Source organism: Oncorhynchus clarkii, unplaced genomic scaffold (assembly GCF_045791955.1).
Source record: "Oncorhynchus clarkii lewisi isolate Uvic-CL-2024 unplaced genomic scaffold, UVic_Ocla_1.0 unplaced_contig_5646_pilon_pilon, whole genome shotgun sequence".
Taxonomy (NCBI): domain Eukaryota; kingdom Metazoa; phylum Chordata; class Actinopteri; order Salmoniformes; family Salmonidae; genus Oncorhynchus; species Oncorhynchus clarkii.
Genome location: NW_027258006.1, coordinates 1 through 19,904, shown reverse-complemented (window position 1 = coordinate 19,904; position 19,904 = coordinate 1). Strand labels below are relative to the sequence as shown.

Below are 19,904 nucleotides of genomic sequence, written 5' to 3'. Positions count from 1 at the left end.
TCTCCCTCCTTGCCTGTCTCCTTTCCCGCCTCCCTGTCTGCCTGTCTCCCTGCCTGTCTCCCTGCCTGTCTCCCTGTCTGTCTGTCTCCCTCCTTGCCTGTCTCCCTGCCTGCCTCCTTGCCTCCCTCCCTGCCTGCCTGTCTCCCTTCCCGCCTCCCTGTCTGCCTGTCTCCCTGCCGGGTCCTCCATTATTCACATTACTGCTGGCCACTGTGAGGTTCTGGGAGGTTTAGTAGCAGGGAATACCCTGAGGTTCTGGGAGGTTCAGTATCAGGGAAGACCCTGAGGTTCAGGGAGGTTTAGTAGCAGGGAAGACCCTGAGGTTCTGGGAGGTTTAGTAGCAGGGAAGACCCTGAGGTTCTGGGAGGTTTAGTAGCAGGGAAGGCCCTGAGGTTCTGGGAGGTTTAGTAGCAGGGAAGACCCTGAGGTTCTGGGATGTTTAGCAGCAGGGAAGACCCTGAGGTTCTGGGAGGTTCAGTAGCAGGGAAGACCCTGAGGTTCAGGGAGGTTTAGTAGCAGGGGAGACCCTGAGGTTCTGGGAGGTTTAGTAGCAGGGAAGACCCTGAGGTTCTGAGAGGTTTAGTAGCAGGGAAGGCCCTGAGGTTCTGAGAGGTTTAGTAGCAGGGAAGACCCTGCGGTTCTGAGAGGTTTAGTAGCAGGTATTGTTGTGAATTGTTAGACACTACTGTACTTTTGTAGCTAGGAACACAAGCATTTCGCTACACCTGCAATAACATGTGACCAGTAAAATTGGATTTGATTTGCGAATGATGTTTGACAAGGAGGTGTCCACATACACTACATTACAAAAAGTATCTCTACACTGACATGTTTTTCCCCTTTTTCAAATTTGACCTTCTAATAATGATTATACACCATTTAAAATATATTTGGGGGGATTACACGCTCCTGAGGCCAGATTTTATTTCATTACTGATTTCTTCCATTAAGTTTTTTCAGGCTTTGTAATGTTTGTTTAATTCCTCATTTAACCGTTCTTTGTATGCAGAAACCATCCATTTGAAAATCATTGGGTGTTTAACCTAGCATGATATAGTTTTAAACATCCTGAATAAAAGTGTTCCTCTCTCACGTAGTGTAATAACTGAAAGGTAGACAGAAGGGTTCCGCTGGGTTCCACCGTGTTCTGCATACTAAAGTTTAGAACCTCTATTAGAACCTTCCATTTACCCAGCAGACCCTCTGTTCCAGCTCCACTCTGTCTGTAATAGGAATGATTCCAAATGAGCACATGTGTTTTCCACAGCAGGTTCATGTGAAGTGGGTCGTGTTCATTAGGGAAATGACCGTAAAACCAACATGAGCATTTCTTCTGGAGGTAACCCCTCCAGGTTTCTGTCCATGTTCTTCCTTTCAGTACCTAATGACTCCCCCCACCCTCACCCTCTCTCCCCCCAGGGGAGATAACCTACGGAGGCAGGGTGACTGATGCCTGGGACCAGCGCTGTCTCCGCACCATCCTCAAAAGGTTCTTCTCTCCTGTCACCCTGGACCCAGGGTACACCTTCTCCACCTCAGGTGAAGACCACTGTGTGTGTGTGTGCGTGCGTGCAAATTTGTGTGTACAATTTGTGTGTACAAATGTTGCTGAATCTGAGAAATGGGGGAAAGGTGTGTCCTGTTGTGTGTGTGTTCAGTGAGATCTAACTGTTGGTATTCTGTCTGTGTGTGTTCAGTGAGATCTAACTGTTGGTATTCTGTCTGTGTTTGTTCAGTGAGATCTAACTGTTGGTATTCTGTGTGTGTGTGTTCAGTGAGATCTAACTGCTGGTTTTCTGTGTGTGTGTGTTCAGTGAGATCTAACTGTTGGTATTCTGTGTGTGTGTGTTCAGTGACATCTAACTGTTGGTATTCTGTGTGTGTGTGTTCAGTGAGATCTAACTGTTGGTTTTCTGTGTGTGTGTGTTCAGTGAGATCTAACTGTTGGTATTCTGTGTGTGTGTGTTCAGTGAGATCTTACTGTTGGTATTCTGTGTGTGTGTGTCAGGTGTCTACTTTGCCCCCGAGGCAGACAGACTGAGTGACTATAACAGGTACATAGAGAACCTTCCTCTCATAGACGACCCTGAGATCTTTGGTATGCACGAGAACGCCAACCTCGCCTTCCAGGTCAGACACTTCACTCTGCTTATACAGTGTCTTGCGAAAGTATTCGGCCCCCTTGAACTTTGCGACCTTTTGCCACATTTCAGGCTTCAAACATAAAGATATAAAACTGTATTTTTTTGTGAAGAATCAACAACAAGTGGGACACAATCATGAAGTGGAACGACATTTATTGGATATTTCAAACTTTTTTAACAAATCAAAAACTGAAAAATTGGGCGTGCAAAATTATTCAGCCCCTTTACTTTCAGTGCAGCAAACTCTCTCCAGAAGTTCAGTGAGGATCTCTGAATGATCCAATGTTGACCTAAATGACTAATGATGATAAATACAATCCACCTGTGTGTAATCAAGTCTCCGTATAAATGCACCTGCACTGTGATTGTCTCAGAGGTCCGTTAAAAGCGCAGAGAGGATCATGAAGAACAAGGAACACACCAGGCAGGTCCGAGGTACTGTTGTGAAGAAGTTTAAAGCCGGATTTGGATACAAAAAGATTTCCCAAGCTTTAAACAACACAAGGATCACTGTGCAAGCGATAATATTGAAATGGAAGGAGTATCAGACCACTGCAAATCTACCAAGACCTGGCCGTCCCTCTAAACTTTCAGCTCATACAAGGAGAAGACTGATCAGAGATGCAGCCAAGAGGCCCATGATCACTCTGGATGAACTGCAGAGATCTACAGCTGAGGTGGGAGACTCTGTCCATAGGACAACAATCAGTCGTATATTGCACAAATCTGGCCTTTATGGAAGAGTGGCAAGAAGAAAGCCATTTCTTAAAGATATCCATAAAAAGTGTTGTTTAAAGTTTGCCACAAGCCACCTGGGAGACACACCAAACATGTGGAAGAAGGTGCTCTGGTCAGATGAAACCAAAATTGAACTTTTTGGCAACAATGCAAAATGTTATGTTTGGCGTGAAAGCAACACTGCTCATCCCTCTGAACACACCATCCCCACTGTCAAACATGGTGGTGGCAGCATCATGGTTTGGGCCTGCTTTTCTTCAGCAGGGACAGGGAAGATGGTTAAAATGGATGGGAAGATGGATGGAGCCAAATACAGGACCATTCTGGAAGAAAACCTGATGGAGTCTGCAAAAGACCTGAGACTGGGACGGAGATTTGTCTTCCAACAAGACAATGATCCAAAACATAAAGCAAAATCTACAATGGAATGGTTCAAAAATAAACATATCCAGGTGTTAGAATGGCCAAGTCAAAGTCCAGACCTGAATCCAATCGAGAATCTGTGGAAAGAACTGAAAACTGCTGTTCACAAATGCTCTCCATCCAACCTCACTGAGCTCGAGCTGTTTTGCAAGGAGGAATGGGAAAAAATGTCAGTCTCTCGATGTGCAAAACTGATAGAGACATACCCCAAGCGACTTACAGCTGTAATCGCAGCAAAAGGTGGCGCTACAAAGTATTAACTTAAGGGGGCTGAATAATTTTGCACGCCCAATTTTTCAGTTTTTGATTTGTTAAAAAAGTTTGAAATATCCAATAAATGTCGTTCCACTTCATGATTGTGTCCCACTTGTTGTTGATTCTTCACAAAAAAATACAGTTTTATATCTTTATGTTTGAAGCCTGAAATGTGGCAAAAGGTCGCAAAGTTCAAGGGGGCCGAATACTTTCGCAAGGCACTGTATATTCTCACCTTTATCTCAGTGGGCTAATACTGGCTTGGGGACAATTAACGATACAGTACCTAATTGAAAATTTGTTTCGACAGATTTTGTTCATGTACTGTCTGAAAATAAGAGGTCAGATCACTAATACAAAACATGTCTTTAGCCAGTTAAGAGGAGAACATTACATTTGATGCTGACAACATGGATACATAATGTAGGCGTACATAGTCTGTGTCCTGTGGGGTACTTGTCATCCCTAAAACGGTGAGGTCCTGTCTGTCTGTACAGCGTCTGGAGACTATGACCCTGATCAACACCATCCTGGAGGTACAGCCTCGCTCGTCAGCCCGCGGCGGGGGCAAGAGCAACGACGAGATCGTCCACGAGCTGGCCGACTCCATCCTCGCCAAGATCCCGGGTGAGAGAGAGAGAGACGCACGTAAACACACACACACACACGTTTCAGGCTTGATTTATTCTGGTGCTTTTACAGTTTGATGTTCGCTTTGGTTTGAAATTAAAGTTAGTCTCTCTAAACTCATCATAGTGTGGTTGAAGTCACTGTCTGATCTGTCTGCCTGTCTCTCTGTCGGTCTGTCTGTGTCTGTCTCTCTTTCTGACTGTCTCTCTGTCTGTCTGTCTGTGTCTGTCTCTCTTTCTGACTGTCTCTCTGTCTGTCTGTCTGTGTCTGTCTCTCTTTCTGACTGTCTCGTCTGTCTGTCTGTCTCTCTTTCTGACTGTCTCGTCTGTCTGTCTGTCTCTATGTCGGTCTGTGTCTGTCTCTCTTTCTGACTGTCTCTATGTCGGTCTGTGTGTGTGTGTCTGTCTTTCTTTCTGACTGTCTCTATGTCGGTCTATCTGTGTCTCTCTGTCGGTCTGTCTGTCTGTGTCTGTCTCTCTTTCTGACTGTCTCGCTGTCACTGTCTGTCTGTGTCTGTCTGTCTGTGTCTGTCTGATCTGTCTCTCTGTCTGATCTGTCTGCCTGTCTCTATGTCGGTCTGTCTCTCTGTCTGTCTGTGTCTGTCTGATCTGTCTCTCTGTCTGACTGTCTGTCTGATCTGTCTCTCTGTCGGTCTGTCTCCTCAGAGTGTCTGGATATGGATGAGGCAGCAGAGGCTCTGTTTATTCGTGACGCCAACGGACGCCTCAACTCCCTCACCACCGTCCTCGGACAGGAAGTAGACCGCTTTAACAACCTGCTGCGGGTCCTCAGGGTGAGTCAGGGGTCAGGCATTAGAGGTCAGGGGTCAGACATTAGAGGTCAGGGGTCAGACATTAGAGGTCAGGGGTCAGGCATTAGAGGTCAGGGGTCCCAGTTGTCAGCCATTCATTTTTCAGTGTATTTAAATGCTGTGAAATCAGGAGATGATGATTGGTAATGGAAATGCATTGAAAAGGTCCTTGATGAAATGTTAGGACAGCTGTATCGGTCCATGGTTCCAGCTGCTGCCCCTAGGTCTCAATGGAAGGTCCCCAGAGGCATAGTGGAGGGACATACAGTGCATTCGGAATCTATTCACCCCTTGACTTTTTACACATTTTGTTAAAGCCTTATTCTAAAATGTATTAAATTTAGTTTTTTATCATCAATCTACACACAATAGCCCATAAAGACAAAGCAACAAAAAAAGTTCAAAAATGTTGGCTTTAAAAAAAAATACATAGGTAATCAGACCCTTTACTCAGTACTTTGTTGAAGCACCTTTGGCAGTGATTACAGCCTCCAGTCTTCCTGGGTATGACGCTACAAGCTTGGCACACCTGTTTTTGGGGAGTTTCTCCCATTCTTCTCTGTAGATCCTCTCAAGCTCTGTCAGGTTGGATGGGGAGCGTCGCTGCACAGCTATTTTCAGATCTCTCCAGACATGTTAGATTGGGTTCGAGTCTGGGCTCTGGCTGGGCCACTCAATGACATTCAGAGACTTCTCCCGAAGCCACTCCTGCATTGTCTTGGCTGTTTACTTAGGGTTGTTGTCCTGTTGGAAGGTGAACCAGTCCTGAGCGCTCTGGAGCAGGTTTTCATCAAGGATCTCTCTGTACTTTGCTCCGTTCATCTTTCCCTCGATTCTCACTATTCTCCCAGTCCCTGCCGCTGAAAAACATCCCCACAGCATGATGCTGCCACCACCATGCTTCACTGTAGGGATGGTGCCAGGTTTCCTCCAGACGTGATGTTTGGCATTCAGGCCAAAGTGTTCAATCTTGGTTTCATCAGACCAGTGAATCTTGTTTCTCATGGTCTGAGAGTTATTTAGGTGCCTCTTGGCAAACTCCAAGTAGGCTGTCATGTGCCTTTTTACTGAGGAGTGGCTTCCACTTCCACTTGCCACTCTACTATAAAGGTCTCATTGGTGGAGTGCTGCAGAGATGATTGTCCATCTGGAAGGTTCTCCCATCTCCACAAAGGAACTCTAGAGCTGAGTGACCATCAGGTTCTTGGTCACCTTCCTGAACAAGGCCCTTCTCCCTGATTGCTCAGTTTGGCCAGGCAGCCAGCTCTAGATAGAGTCTTGGTGTTCCAAACTTCTTCCATTATAGAATGATGGAAGACACTGTTCTTGGGGACCTTCAATGCTGCAGACAGTTGTTTTGTACCCTTCCCCAGATCTGTGCCTCCACACAATCCTGTCTCAGAGCTCTACGGTTTTTGCTCTGACATGCACTGTCAACTGTTGGTACCTTATATAGATCTCAAGCACAGGAGGTTGGTGGCACCTTCATTTGGGAGGATGGGCTCGTTGTAATGACTGGAACAGAATCAGTGGAATGGTATCAAATACACAAATACATGGGTGTGTGTGATGCCATTCCATTTGCTCCGTACCAGACATTATTATGAGCCGTTCTCCCTCAGCAGCCTCCGCTGATCTCAAGGATGATCCATGGAAACAGGAAACAGGATGCACCGGAGCTCAATTTTGAGGTTTATCGATAAGGCTGAATACTTATGTAAATGTTATATTTCATTTTTTATATATATATTTTGCAAACATTTCTAAAAACCTGTTTTCGCTTTGTCATTATATGGTATTGTGTGTAGATTGATGAGGGAAAAATATAATTTGATCCATTTTAGAATAAGGCTGTAATGTAACAAAATGTGGAAAAAGGGAATGTGTTTGAATCTGTATGTGTTTATAAGGACAGATGCTGCAGCCACATTGTTGGCAAACCGTTACTGCAGTGGTGACCTCTGGGTTTATGATGTTCTCTTGTGGATGTCTCAGATAAACACCCACAAACACTTCTCCTCACATTCAGCCTCCCCTCCCTCCCTCCCTCCCTCCCTCCCTCCCTCCCTCCCTCCCAGGTATCTCTGGGTTTAAGATGTTCTCTTGTGGATGTCTCAGATAAACACCCACAAACACTTCTCCTCACATTCAGCCTCCCCTCCCTCCCTCCCTCCCAGGTATCTCTGGGTTTATGATGTTCTCTTGTGGATGGCTCAGATAAACACCCACAAACACTTCTCCTCACATTCAGCCTCCCTCCCTCCCTCCCTCCCTCCCTCCCTCCCTCCCTCCCTCCCTCCCTCCCTCCCTCCCTCCCTCCCTCCCTCCCTCCCTCCCTCCCCAGGTGTCTCTGGGTTTATGATGTTCTCTTGTGGATGGCTCAGATAAACACCCACAAACACTTCTCCTCACATTCAGCCTCCCCTCCCTCCCTCCCTTCCTCCCTCCCCAGGTGTCTCTGGGTTTATGATGTTCTCTTGTGGATGGCTCAGATAAACACCCACAAACACTTCTCCTCACATTCAGCCTCCCCTCCCTCCCTCCCTCCCTCCCTCCCTCCCTCCCTCCCTCCCTCCCTCCCTCCCTCCCTCCCTCCCCAGGTGTCTCTGGGTTTATGATGTTCTCTTGTGGATGGTTCAGATAAACACCCACAAACACTTCTCCTCACATTCAGCCTCCCCTCCCTCCCTCCCCCAGGTGTCTCTGTGTACCCTCCAGAAGGCTATAGCAGGGCTGGTAGTGATGTCAGAGGAGATGGAGAGGATCTACATCAGTTTCCTCAACAACCAGGTTCCAAACCACTGGAGCACCTCAGCCTACCCCTCCCTCAAACCTCTGGCCAGCTGGGTTAAAGACCTGGCCCTCAGGACCTGCTTCATCGAGGTGACAGAGACATCTCTCTCTCATAGACACGTGTTGCTGTACAGTTGGGTCAATGAACCTCTCTTTAAGTCCTGAGTCAGACAATTTACCCCCAAAACCACTATTTGTGTACATATGTATCGATGTACTACGACACAGTGAAACACTATATTTACTTCTCTCAGACGTTTATGGATGTTGTCATTACATCAGATGGGAAGACTTGTGTGTTGTCATTACATCAGATGATAAGACTTGTGTGTTTGTGTGTTGTCATTACATCAGATGGGAAGACTTGTGTGTTTGTGTGTTGTCATTACATCAGATGATAAGACTTGTGTGTTTGTGTGTTGTCATTACATCAGATGATAAGACTTGTGTGTTTGTGTGTTGTCATTACATCAGATGATAAGACTTGTGTGTTTGTGTGTTGTCATTACATCAGATGATAAGACTTGTGTGTTTGTGTGTTGTCATTACATCAGATGATAAGACTTGTGTGTTGTCATTACATCAGATGGGAGACTTGTGTGTTTGTGTGTTGTCATTACATCAGATGATAAGACTTGTGTGTTTGTGTGTGTATGAGTGTGTTTTACATATGTAGGCAATGTGGTATGATATAGTGGAAACAGAACATCTATGTTTGCGTGCTCTTGTTGTTAACATTTCTGTGATCACACACACACACACACTCAGACGAATGTGGATTTTCTCTTACAGGAACTCCGCCCAGGCACACACACACACACACACACACACAGTCATTATCAGGGGTAGTGAGATGGGATGATGTGATGAGAGAATCATGTTTAAACATTAGCAGCCCGCTATCCACTTGACTTCTTTCTTTCTCGTCTCTTACTCCCACGTTCCATTCTTCTGTGCCCTTGCTCTGTATTTGCTCATCTCTATCTTTCTCTCGCTCTCTTTCTCTCTTTCTCTCTCCCTAGTCTTCTCTCTCTCTCTCCCTAGTTTTCTCTCTCTCTCTCTCCCTAGTCCTCTCTCTCTCTCCCTAGTCTTCTCTCTCTCTCTCCCTAGTCTTCTCTCTCTCTCTCTCTCTCTCTCCCTAGTCTTCTCTCTCTCTCTCTCCCTAGTCTTCTCTCTCTCTGTCTCTCCCTAGTCTTCTCTCTCTCTCTCCCTAGTCTTCTCTCTCTCTCTCCCTAGTCTTCTCTCTCTCTCTCCCTAGTCTTCTCTCTCTCTTTTTCTCCCTCTCTCTCCCTAGTCTTCTCTCTCTCTCCCTAGTCTTCTCTCTGTCTCTCTCCCTAGTCTTCTCTCTCTTTTTCTCCCTCTCTCTCCCTAGTCTTCTCTCTCTTTTTCTCCCTCTCTCTCCCTAGTCTTCTCTCTCTTTTTTCTCCTTCTTTCTCCCTAGTCTTCTCTCTCTTTTTTCTCCTTCTCTCTCCCTAGTCTTCTCTCTTTTTTCTCCTTCTCTCTCCCTAGTCTTCTCCCTCTTTTCTCCCTCTCTCTCCCTAGTCTTCTCTCTTTTTTCTCCCTCTCTGCCTAGTCTTCTCTCTCTTTTTTCTCCCTCTCTCTGCCTAGTCTTCTCTCTCTTTTTTCTCCCTCTCTCTCTCCTAGTCTTCTCTCTCTTTGCTTGTCTCTATATCCAGTCTTCTCTCTCTTTTTTTGTCTCTATCTCCAGTCTTCTCTCTCCTCTATCAATTTACATTTTCTATTAGCATGTGAAACATATGTTAACAATGCCAAAGCCAGTGAACTAGATAATAATCTCTCTCTCTCTGCTCTCTGTCCATCTCTCGTTCTCTCTGTGCACTCGCTCCGTCGCCCCAGACTGAAGCGTCTGTTCCGGGAGACTGGTCTTACTGTGTGTTATGCAATCCCTAAATGTCTACACACAGACAGATGAACATAACCCCCGTCTCTGGTGACAGCCTTACAATTAGGTTCTGGGAACTGAGATTAACATAACCCAAACAAAATCACCCTCTGCTTCGTGTGTGTGTGTGTTCATGCAGGGAAACCAACTTCCTCTCTGTCTGTGTGTTTGTGTAGAACTGGATCACACGGGGTCAGCCCAAATCCTTCTGGATCTCTGGACTTTTCTTCCCTCAGGGCTTCCTCACTGGTCAGTACACACCGTCTCCTCTGTGTTCTGTTCTCTAGTCAATATTATGTAGTATTAAATATCACTGGTCAGTACACACCATCTCCTCTGTGTTCTGTTCTCTAGTCAATATTATGTAGTATTAAATATCACTGGTCAGTACACACCATCTCCTCTGTGTTCTGTTCTCTAGTCAATATTATGTAGTATTAAATATCACTGGTCAGTACACACCATCTCCTCTGTGTTCTGTTCTCTAGTCAATATTATGTAGTATTAAATATCACTGGTCAGTACACACCATCTCCTCTGTGTTCTGTTCTAGTCAATATTATGTAGTCTATTAAATATTCAATTTGCTGTACTCTATTAAATATTCAATATGCTGTACTCTAGTCAATATTATGTAGTCTATTAAATATTCAATATGCTGCTCTATATTCAATATTATGTAGCAAATAAATATTCAATATTTTGTTCCCTATTCAATATTATGTAGCAAAAGAATATTCAATATTCTGTTCTTTATTCAATATGATGTCGTCTATTCAATATGCTGTACTCTAGTCAAAAGTCTGTTCTCTTCAACATTGTAGTCTACTTCATATAGTACTGTGGTCACCAACCTTTTCTGAGTCAAGATCACTTTGAATCAAAATACATGCTGAGATCTACCGCTATGAGTTTTTATTACCATGACTTCAACAATGTAAGAAACATGAACCAATTAAAAACAGCTCTGTAGCAATGAGGTTTGTGCAGTAAACTACAGGCCCAATACATTGTCACCACATACTGGCTTTGCTTGAATTTACCTGCCAATGCATTGTTGTTCAGGACATTTAAAAAATATATATATATTTCAGAATTTCAGGTGGACTATATGATCACACCGGTAATAGATCCATTGTTGTATTACTTGTGAGGCACAGCTGAGTGAGCATACATTTAAATAATTAGCTTTTTATTTTACTGGGCTGATGGTCAGTCTCAGCGGAGGGAGAGAGCAGCAGACTGACCCCGACCAAAAAGGGACACCGTCTTCCAGCTGACGGCCAAACTCGAGTCGCAGTATTTCTGCCTCATGCACAAATTCATGTTGTTAGTCCTATGAACAGAGAAAGTGAAATATTCCTTGATATTAAAAAAGACCCAAGCCGCTAATAATAACAACAACGCCAGCCTACCTATACACTTTCCTCCTCATTGATTACAGGTGCACTGCTTGTTGTAGCGCTGAGGGGAAATAGGAAGAACGCACATTTTATGGGTTATAGAAGTGTTGAATACAAAGTGTTGACAGTGCTGAGTAAGACCTTAACATGAACTCACTCATATACACAGCATCTCTTTGCTGTATTCGTTGACAGTCTCTCTCTAGTCAGGGTTTTAAACGTTTTGAAGTCTCACTGTATCAATTTTGCCGTAGCTTTCTTTCATTGCCTGCTACGTCACTGCAAACATGGTCATCTGAGCATCTGATTGGCCAGCGGTGGCATAGTGCACTTGATTTCCTCTCCAGGCCCACCGGGACGGCAGAGTTTGTACCTTCAGTCACATACCTGGAGCGCAGGGCAGCTGAATGGGCTGCATCTACCACCAACAGAGACTAATAGAAAAACTAGGAACACAAGGCTTTATCGTTGGGTTATTTACAGAGATGTTTGGCGATGGACTAGAGATGCCTGGGAGATGGACCGGTTGGTGACCACTGATATAGTATGTTGTTGGGTTATTTACAGAGATGTTTGGCCATGGACTAGAGATGCCTGGGAGATGGACCGGTTGGTGACCACTGATATAGTATGTTGTTGGGTTATTTACAGAGATGTTTGGCGATGGACTAGAGATGCCTGGGAGATGGACCGATTGGTGACCACTGATATAGTATGTTGTTGGGTTATTTACAGAGATGTTTGGCGATGGACTAGAGATGCCTGGGAGATGGACCGGTTGGTGACCACTGATATAGTATGTTGTTGGGTTATTTACAGAATGTTTGGCGATGGACTAGAGATGCCTGGGAGATGGACCGGTTGGTGACCACTGATATAGTATGTTGTTGGGTTATTTACAGAGATGTTTAACGATGGACTAGAGATGCCTGGGAGATGGACTGGTTGGTGACCACTGATATAGTATGTTGTTGGGTTATTTACAGAAATGTTTGGCGATGGACTAGAGATGCCTGGGAGATGGACCGGTTGGTGACCACTGATATAGTATGTTGTTGGGTTATTTACAGAGATGTTTTGCGATGGACTAGAGATGCCTGGGAGATGGACCGGTTGGTGACCACTGATGTAGTATGTTGTTGGGTTATTTACAGAGATGTTTAACGATGGACTAGAGATGCCTGGGAGATGGACCGGTTGGTGACCACTGATATAGTATGTTGTTGGGTTATTTACAGAGATGTTTGGCGATGGACTAGAGATGCCTGGGAGATGGACCGGTTGGTGACCACTGATATAGTATGTTGTTGGGTTTGAGAGAGGTGCTGTATATTTATAAATCCTGTTATTGTTGAACAGGCCTGGGATCCGTCCAAAGTAGAGCACCAAACTGGGTTATAGTCCAGTTACTGAGATGTTGAAACGCTGTTGTGCTGTTCCCCCTCCTGTCCTGTAGGGGCGCTACAGAACCACGCCCGGACCTATAACCTCCCCATCGACGAGCTCAACTTTCGTTTCAACGTGTTGCCGGTCTACCTAGACCAGGGGGCCGTGAGCGAGGCGCTGAAGACCCTACCGGCCGGGGGCGAGCTGGACATGGACTCTGAGGTAGCTACAGGGAGGGGGGAGGGACATATTTAGACTGGTTGCCCTGAGGGCAGGAAGGAGTTTACTGCATCCTGCCTCCAAAGCACAGTCTGACTCTGTAAAAACATGAAGGAGCTAAGCTACTCGCTGATAGAAATGACTCCAACACACGTTGACCTCTGTGGGATGTTTAGAGGTCATCAGTGAATTAGTCAACTCGTCAGGTTCCTGGAGAGGTTTAGAACCGTATCTGGATCTTTATTAGGGACCCTGTGTTCTGGACTACCATGTCAGGTTCCTGGAGAGGTTTTAGAACCGTATCTGGATCATTATTAGGGACCCTGTGTTCTGGACTACCATGTCAGGTTCCTGGAGAGGTTTTAGAACCGTATCTGGATCTTTATTATGGACCCTGTGTTCTGGACTACCATGTCAGGTTCCTGGAGAGGTTTTAGAACCGTATCTGGACCATTATTAGGGACCCTGTGTTCTGGACTACCATGTCAGGTTCCTGGAGAGGTTTTAGAACCGTATCTGGATCATTATTAGGGACCCTGTGTTCTGGACTACCATGTCAGGTTCCTGGAGAGGTATCTGGACCATTATTAGGGACCCTGTGTTCTGGACTACCATGTCAGGTTCCTGGAGAGATTTTAGAACCGTATCTGGATCTTTATTAGGGACCCTGTGTTCTGGACTACCATGTCAGGTTCCTGGAGAGGTTTTAGAACCGTATCTGGATCATTATTAGGGACCCTGTGTTCTGGACTACCATGTCAGGTTCCTGGAGAGGTATCTGGACCATTATTAGGGACCCTGTGTTCTGGACTACCATGTCAGGTTCCTGGAGAGGTTTTAGAACCGTATCTGGATCATTATTAGGGACCCTGTGTTCTGGACTACCATGTCAGGTTCCTGGAGAGGTTTTAGAACCGTATCTGGATCATTATTAGGGACCCTGTGTTCTGGACTACCATGTCAGGTTCCTGGAGAGGTATCTGGACCATTATTAGGGACCCTGTGTTCTGGACTACCATGTCAGGTTCCTGGAGAGGTTTTAGAACCGTATCTGGATCATTATTAGGGACCCTGTGTTCTGGACTACCATGTCAGGTTCCTGGAGAGGTATCTGGACCATTATTAGGGACCCTGTGTTCTGGACTACCATGTCAGGTTCCTGGAGAGGTTTTAGAACCGTATCTGGATCATTATTAGGGACCCTGTGTTCTGGACTACCATGTCAGGTTCCTGGAGAGGTTTTAGAACCGTATCTGGATCATTATTAGGGACCCTGTGTTCTGGACTACCATGTCAGGTTCCTGGAGAGGTATCTGGACCATTATTAGGGACCCTGTGTTCTGGACTACCATGTCAGGTTCCTGGAGAGGTTTTAGAACCGTATCTGGATCATTATTAGGGACCCTGTGTTCTGGACTACCATGTCAGGTTCCTGGAGAGGTATCTGGACCATTATTAGGGACCCTGTGTTCTGGACTACCATGTCAGGTTCCTGGAGAGGTTTTAGAACCGTATCTGGATCATTATTAGGACCCTGTGTTCTGGACCACCATGTCAGGTTCCTGGAGAGGTTTAAGAACCGTGTCTGGACCATTATTAGGACCCTGTGTTCTGGACCATGTCACATGACCTAGATTTAAACCTTTATTTAAAGCCTGGTCCAGAAATGAGAATTAGACCTAAAATGAAAACAACTGTCTGAGGATAGTGCTGGACGATGAAGCTTTAACTAAAAGTTCAACACCAGGTCATGTGACATGATTGTCCAAAACCCAGGCCTCTAATCACAATGTATCATAATATGACATTATGGTAACTACAGTACCACTCTGTCTCCATAGCTACCCGCCATCAACGACGGCGTGCTGGTGCACGGGATGTTCATGGACGCCAGTCGCTGGGACGACGTCGACATGGTGATGGAGGATGCGTTGCCGCGGGTGATGAACGCCATGCTTCCCGTGGTGCACTTCGAACCCCAGCAGAACTATGACCCTGATCCGTCTCTCTACCAGGCTCCGCTGTACAAGACCTCAGCTCGGGCTGGGACTTTGTCTACTACAGGTAAGGACACCTACCTAATATTCAGTTTCACAGTTTCTCAGGACATGGACTCTACAAGGTGTTGAAAGCGTTCCACAGGGATACTGGCCCATGTTGACTCCAATGCTTCCCACAGTTGTGTCAAGTTGTCTGGATGTCCTTTGGGTGGTGGACCATTCTTGTTACACACAGGAAACTGTTGAGTGTGAAAAACCCAGCAGCGCTGCAGTTCTTGACGCAAACCAGTGAGCCTGACACCTACTACCATACCCCATTCAGGCACTTCAATCTGTTGTCTTCCATTCACCCTCTGAGTATCACACATACACAATCCATGTCTCAATTGTCTCAATGGGCAAGACTAAAGATTTAGGTGCTTTTGAACGGGGTATGGTAGTAGGTGCCAGACCTGTGTGTTCTCTGGTCCTCTGCATCATGTCCAGATAGTGACAGATCTGTGTGTTCTCTGGTCCTCTGCATCATGTCCAGATAGTGACAGACCTGTGTGTTCTCTGGTCCTCTGCATCATGTCCAGATAGTGACAGACCTGTGTGTTCTCTGGTCCTCTGCATCATGTCCAGATAGTGACAGACCTGTGTGTTCTCTGGTCCTCTGCATCATGTCAAGATAGTGACAGACCTGTGTGTTCTCTGGTCCTCTGCATCATGTCCAGATAGTGACAGACCTGTGTGTTCTCTGGTCCTCTGCATCATGTTCAGATAGTGACAGACCTGTGTGTTCTCTGCATCATGTCCAGATAGTGACAGACCTGTGTGTTCTCTACATCATGTCCAGATAGTGACAGACCTGTGTGTTCTCTACATCATGTCCAGATAGTGACAGACCTGTGTGTTCTCTACATCATGTCCAGATAGTGACAGACCTGTGTGTTCTCTACATCATGTCCAGATAGTGACAGACCTGTGTGTTCTCTACATCATGTCCAGATAGTGACAGACCTGTGTGTTCTCTGCATCATGTCCAGATAGTGACAGACCTGTGTGTTCTCTGCATCATGGCCAGATAGTGACAGACCTGTGTGTTCTCTGCATCATGGCCAGATAGTGACAGACCTGTGTGTTCTCTGCATCATGTCCAGATAGTGACAGACCTGTGTGTTCTCTGCATCATGTCCAGATAGTGACAGACCTGTGTGTTCTCTGGTTCTCTGCATCATGTCCAGATAGTGACAGACCTGTGTACATCTCTCTCTCCCTCAGGCCACTCTACTAACTTTGTGGTGACGGTGATGCTGCCGTCCAGCCTGCCTAGTGACTACTGGATCACCAAGGCCTCAGCCCTGCTCTGTCAGCTCAACGAGTAGTGACCCACCCACAGGCACCACACACACACACACCGCTGTACTTCTGCACCTTCATTACCAGCAGCACTGATGAAGCCCATTGTCTATGGACTCTTGTTTTCTGGAAACCAGTGAGTGTTTCTCACGTCTGTATTGAGAAGTATTCTACCGTGTACTCTCTCTCCCTGCTAACCAGTTGAAGGGATTATTCTGGGGGCCCAAAATGGCATTTTTCTTTTCTTTTCCGAGTTGCTTTGATTAAATACCATGTAGCAGTGCTGTTGTGGTTTGTGCATTTTGCTGTGTGCCTGGGAGAAGAGCATGTCGCTACACCCTCAATAACAGCTGATAAACGATGTGGATGTCACCAATCAGGTTTGATTTGACGGGTTCAATTGTGTGTGGTGTGTTCAGTTCAGTCAATTTCTCTTCTCTTTCAGTGAACTGTAGCAACATATTAACACCCCTGTGTCTGAAATGCTCCCGACATGCCTTTATCCCCCCCCCCCCCCACACACACACACACAGTCGACAGGAAGTGTAGACTGCAGTGCTTTCATAGTCACTCGTGTAGCCTGCCAATGTGAAAGGAGAGGAAGATTGTCAATATTCACCAGGAGCATCACGTAAAATGCATCTGATGCGTGGTCAGGTAAAACTCTAATTCACATGTAAGAGATGGTACTTCAGTGTCCTGTGTCTCCCCCATTATAAATTAACCATGTCCTTCTCAGCTGAAGGGACACCTGCGATAGTGAACCACCTCGAACAAAAAGCTGTCCTCCTGCATTTAAAAACCACTGTTGACTTAATCTATTTCAATTTTTCTCTGAGGAAAAACACCATATATTTATCCTCTGTTACTGAAAAGTTATTTCAACACAGTAACTCACCCAGTGTGATGTCAACATTAGAATGCACACACAGGGATCTATACGGAACAAAAATCTAAACGCAACATGGAAACCGCCTGACCTCAACCCAATTGAGATGGTTTGGGATGAGTTGAAAAGCAGCCAACAAGTGCTCAGTATGTGGGAACTCCAAGACTGTTGGAAAAGCATTCCAGGTGAAGCTGGTTGAGAGAATGCCAAGAGTGTGCAAAACTGTCATCAAGGCAAAAGGTGGCTACTTTGAAGAATCTCATATCAAATATATTTCGATTTGTTTAACACTTTTTTGGTTACCACATGATTCTTTGTGTTATTCCATAGTTGCAATGTCTTCACTATTATTCTACAATGTAGAAAAACCCTTGAATGAGTAAGTATGTCCAAACTTTTGCCTGGTACTATATATGTTCATCACACCCTCAGGGAGTGAGGTGGAGGAGGAGAGCAAAAAGAGAGATGGAGGGATAGAAATGGTGCAGAGGAGTCTCTCTGGTCTTCACTGTTTCCTGTCTCCGCCTGCCGTTTATCTAGATCAATGATCTGTGTGGACGCTATGACAGGCCGCTGCTGTCGAGGTGTCTGATACACGGCTGATTGTTATGTTCCCTGTATCGATGCTACGATGCTAACGGAGAAGAGGAAGGTTTATCTAGATCACTGATCTGTGTGGACGCTATGACAGGCCGCTGCTGTCGAGGTGTCTGATACACGGCTGATTGTTACGTCCCCTGTATCGATGGTAATGGAGAAGAGGAAGATGACTGGACTCGTCGTGTTGTATTAAGAGGCAGGCCGTCTACTCAACAGATATGGTGGTAGGGAGTCAAGTGACGACATCAGTAATAAATTAATAGATGCGATGTACAGTTGAAGTCTGAAGTTTACATACACTTAGGTTGGAGTCATTAAAACTCGTTTTTCAACCACTCCACAAATGTATTGTTAACAAACTATAGTTTTGGCAAGTCAGTTAGGACATCTACTTTGTGCATGACACAAGTCATTTTTGCAACAATTGTTTATAGACAGATTTGTTTTACTTATAATTCACTGTATCACAAGTCCAGGGGGTCAGACGTTTACATACACTAAGTTGACTGTGCCTTTAAACAGCTTGGAAAATTCCCGAAAATGATGTCATGGCTTTAGAAGCAAATTGACAACATTTGAGTTAATTGGAGGTGTGTACCTGTAGATGTATTTCAAGACCTACCTTCAAACTCAGTGCCTCTTTGCTTGACATCATGGGACAATCAGACAAGACCTCAAACAAAATTGTAGACTTCCACAAGTCTGGTTCATCCTTGGGAGCAATTTCCAAACGCCTGAAGGTACCACGTTCATATGTACAAACAATAGTATGCAAGTATAAACACCATGGGACCACGCAGCTGTCATACCGCTCAGGAAGGAAATGCATTCTGTCTCCTAGAGATGAATGTACTTTGGTGCGAAAAGTGCAAATCAATCCCAGAACAACAGCAAAGGACCTTGTGAAGATGCTGGAAGAAACAGATACAAAAGTATCTATAGCCACAGTAAAACAAGTCCTATGTCGACATAACCTGAAAGGCTGCTCAGCAAGCAAGAAGCCACTGCTCCAAAACCGCCATAAAAAAGCCAGACTACGGTTTGCAACCGCACATGGGGACAAAGATCGTACTTTCTGGAGAAATGTCCTCTGGTCTGATGAAACAAAAATAGAACTGTTTGGCCATAATGACCATCGTTATGTTTGGAGATAAAAGGGGGAGGCTTGCAAGCCGAAGAACACCATCCCAACCGTGAAGCATGGGGGTGGCAGCATCATGTTGTCGGGGTGCTTTGCTGCAAGAGGGACTGGTGCACTTCACAAAATAGATGGCATCATGAAGAAAATAGATGGCATCATGAGGAGGAAAATTAAGTGGATATATTGAAGCAACATCTCAAGACATCAGTCAGGAAGTTAAAGCTTGGTTGCAAATGGGTCTTCCAAATGGACAATGACCCCAAGCATACTTCCAAAGTTATGGAAGGCTTAAGGACAATAAAGTCAAGGTATTGGAGTGGCCATCACAAAGCCCTGACCTCAATCCTATAGAAAATGTGTGGGCAGAAGTGATAAAGAGTGTGCGAGCAAGGAGGCCTACAAACCTGACACAGTTACACTAGCTCTGTCAGGAGGAATGGGTCAATATTCACCCAACTTATTGAGGGGAGCTTGTGGAAGGCTACCTGAAACGTTTGACCCAAGTTAAACAATTTAAAGGCAATGCTACCAAATACTAATTGAGTGTATGTAAACTTCTGGCCCACTGGGAATGTGATGAAATAAATAAAAGCTGAAATAAATCATTCTCTCTACTATTATTCTGACATTTCACATTCTTAAAATAAAGTGGTGATCCTAACTGACCTAAGACAGGGAATTTTACTAGGATTATATGTCAGGAAAAACTGAGTTTAAATATATTTGGCTAAGGTGTATGTAAACTTCCGACTTCAACTTCCGACTTCAACTCCATGATAAATAGTGTTACTGGCAGACTGTGCTGCAAGCCTGGAGCGAAACACAACGGATATTCCAATGTGTTCAAAACCTTTTGTACGTTTAGAGTCCCTGTCATTTGTAAACAAACAAAAAGCTGTTTTAGAAATGCACTGGCGTTGAATTGAGACAGTCCAGTCGGTTGTTTAAAGGGATCAGACAGTGCATCTAAAACCTGTTGGTGTGGATGGGGAAAAGGCTTTCTGTCTGTGTCCATGAATCCATTACCATAGACATCTGGACACAGTTGATTTGATTTGTGGACACAGAAAACCACACACGTGTGCACAAACACAAACACTGGGAGAAACACACACCACAATCTCTCTCACAGGCAAGCACACATCGCAAGCACACAGCACAGCAGGATCTGTTGTGATTTTCAAAGCCTCTGTCACAGATCTTAGCTTAGTATTCCTGCAGCAACAGA

The 19,904-nt window shown here is 45.2% G+C and overlaps 1 protein-coding gene across 1 annotated transcript in view; it reads left to right on the top strand.

Annotated features, from left to right (window-relative positions):
• The window catches only part of LOC139394477 (dynein axonemal heavy chain 6-like), a 157,658-nt gene extending 141,350 nt beyond the window's left edge, over positions 1 to 16,308 (top strand). The window contains exons 75-83 of the mRNA XM_071142548.1: positions 1,420 to 1,539; positions 2,009 to 2,130; positions 4,058 to 4,187; positions 4,856 to 4,983; positions 7,699 to 7,884; positions 9,874 to 9,946; positions 12,557 to 12,708; positions 14,547 to 14,769; positions 15,969 to 16,308. Coding sequence (XP_070998649.1) covers positions 1,420 to 1,539; positions 2,009 to 2,130; positions 4,058 to 4,187; positions 4,856 to 4,983; positions 7,699 to 7,884; positions 9,874 to 9,946; positions 12,557 to 12,708; positions 14,547 to 14,769; positions 15,969 to 16,072 — 1,238 coding nt within the window. The 3' untranslated portion in view covers positions 16,073 to 16,308. The remainder of the gene's footprint in view (positions 1 to 1,419; positions 1,540 to 2,008; positions 2,131 to 4,057; positions 4,188 to 4,855; positions 4,984 to 7,698; positions 7,885 to 9,873; positions 9,947 to 12,556; positions 12,709 to 14,546; positions 14,770 to 15,968) is intronic.
• Positions 16,309 to 19,904: the final 3,596 nt, after the last annotated feature.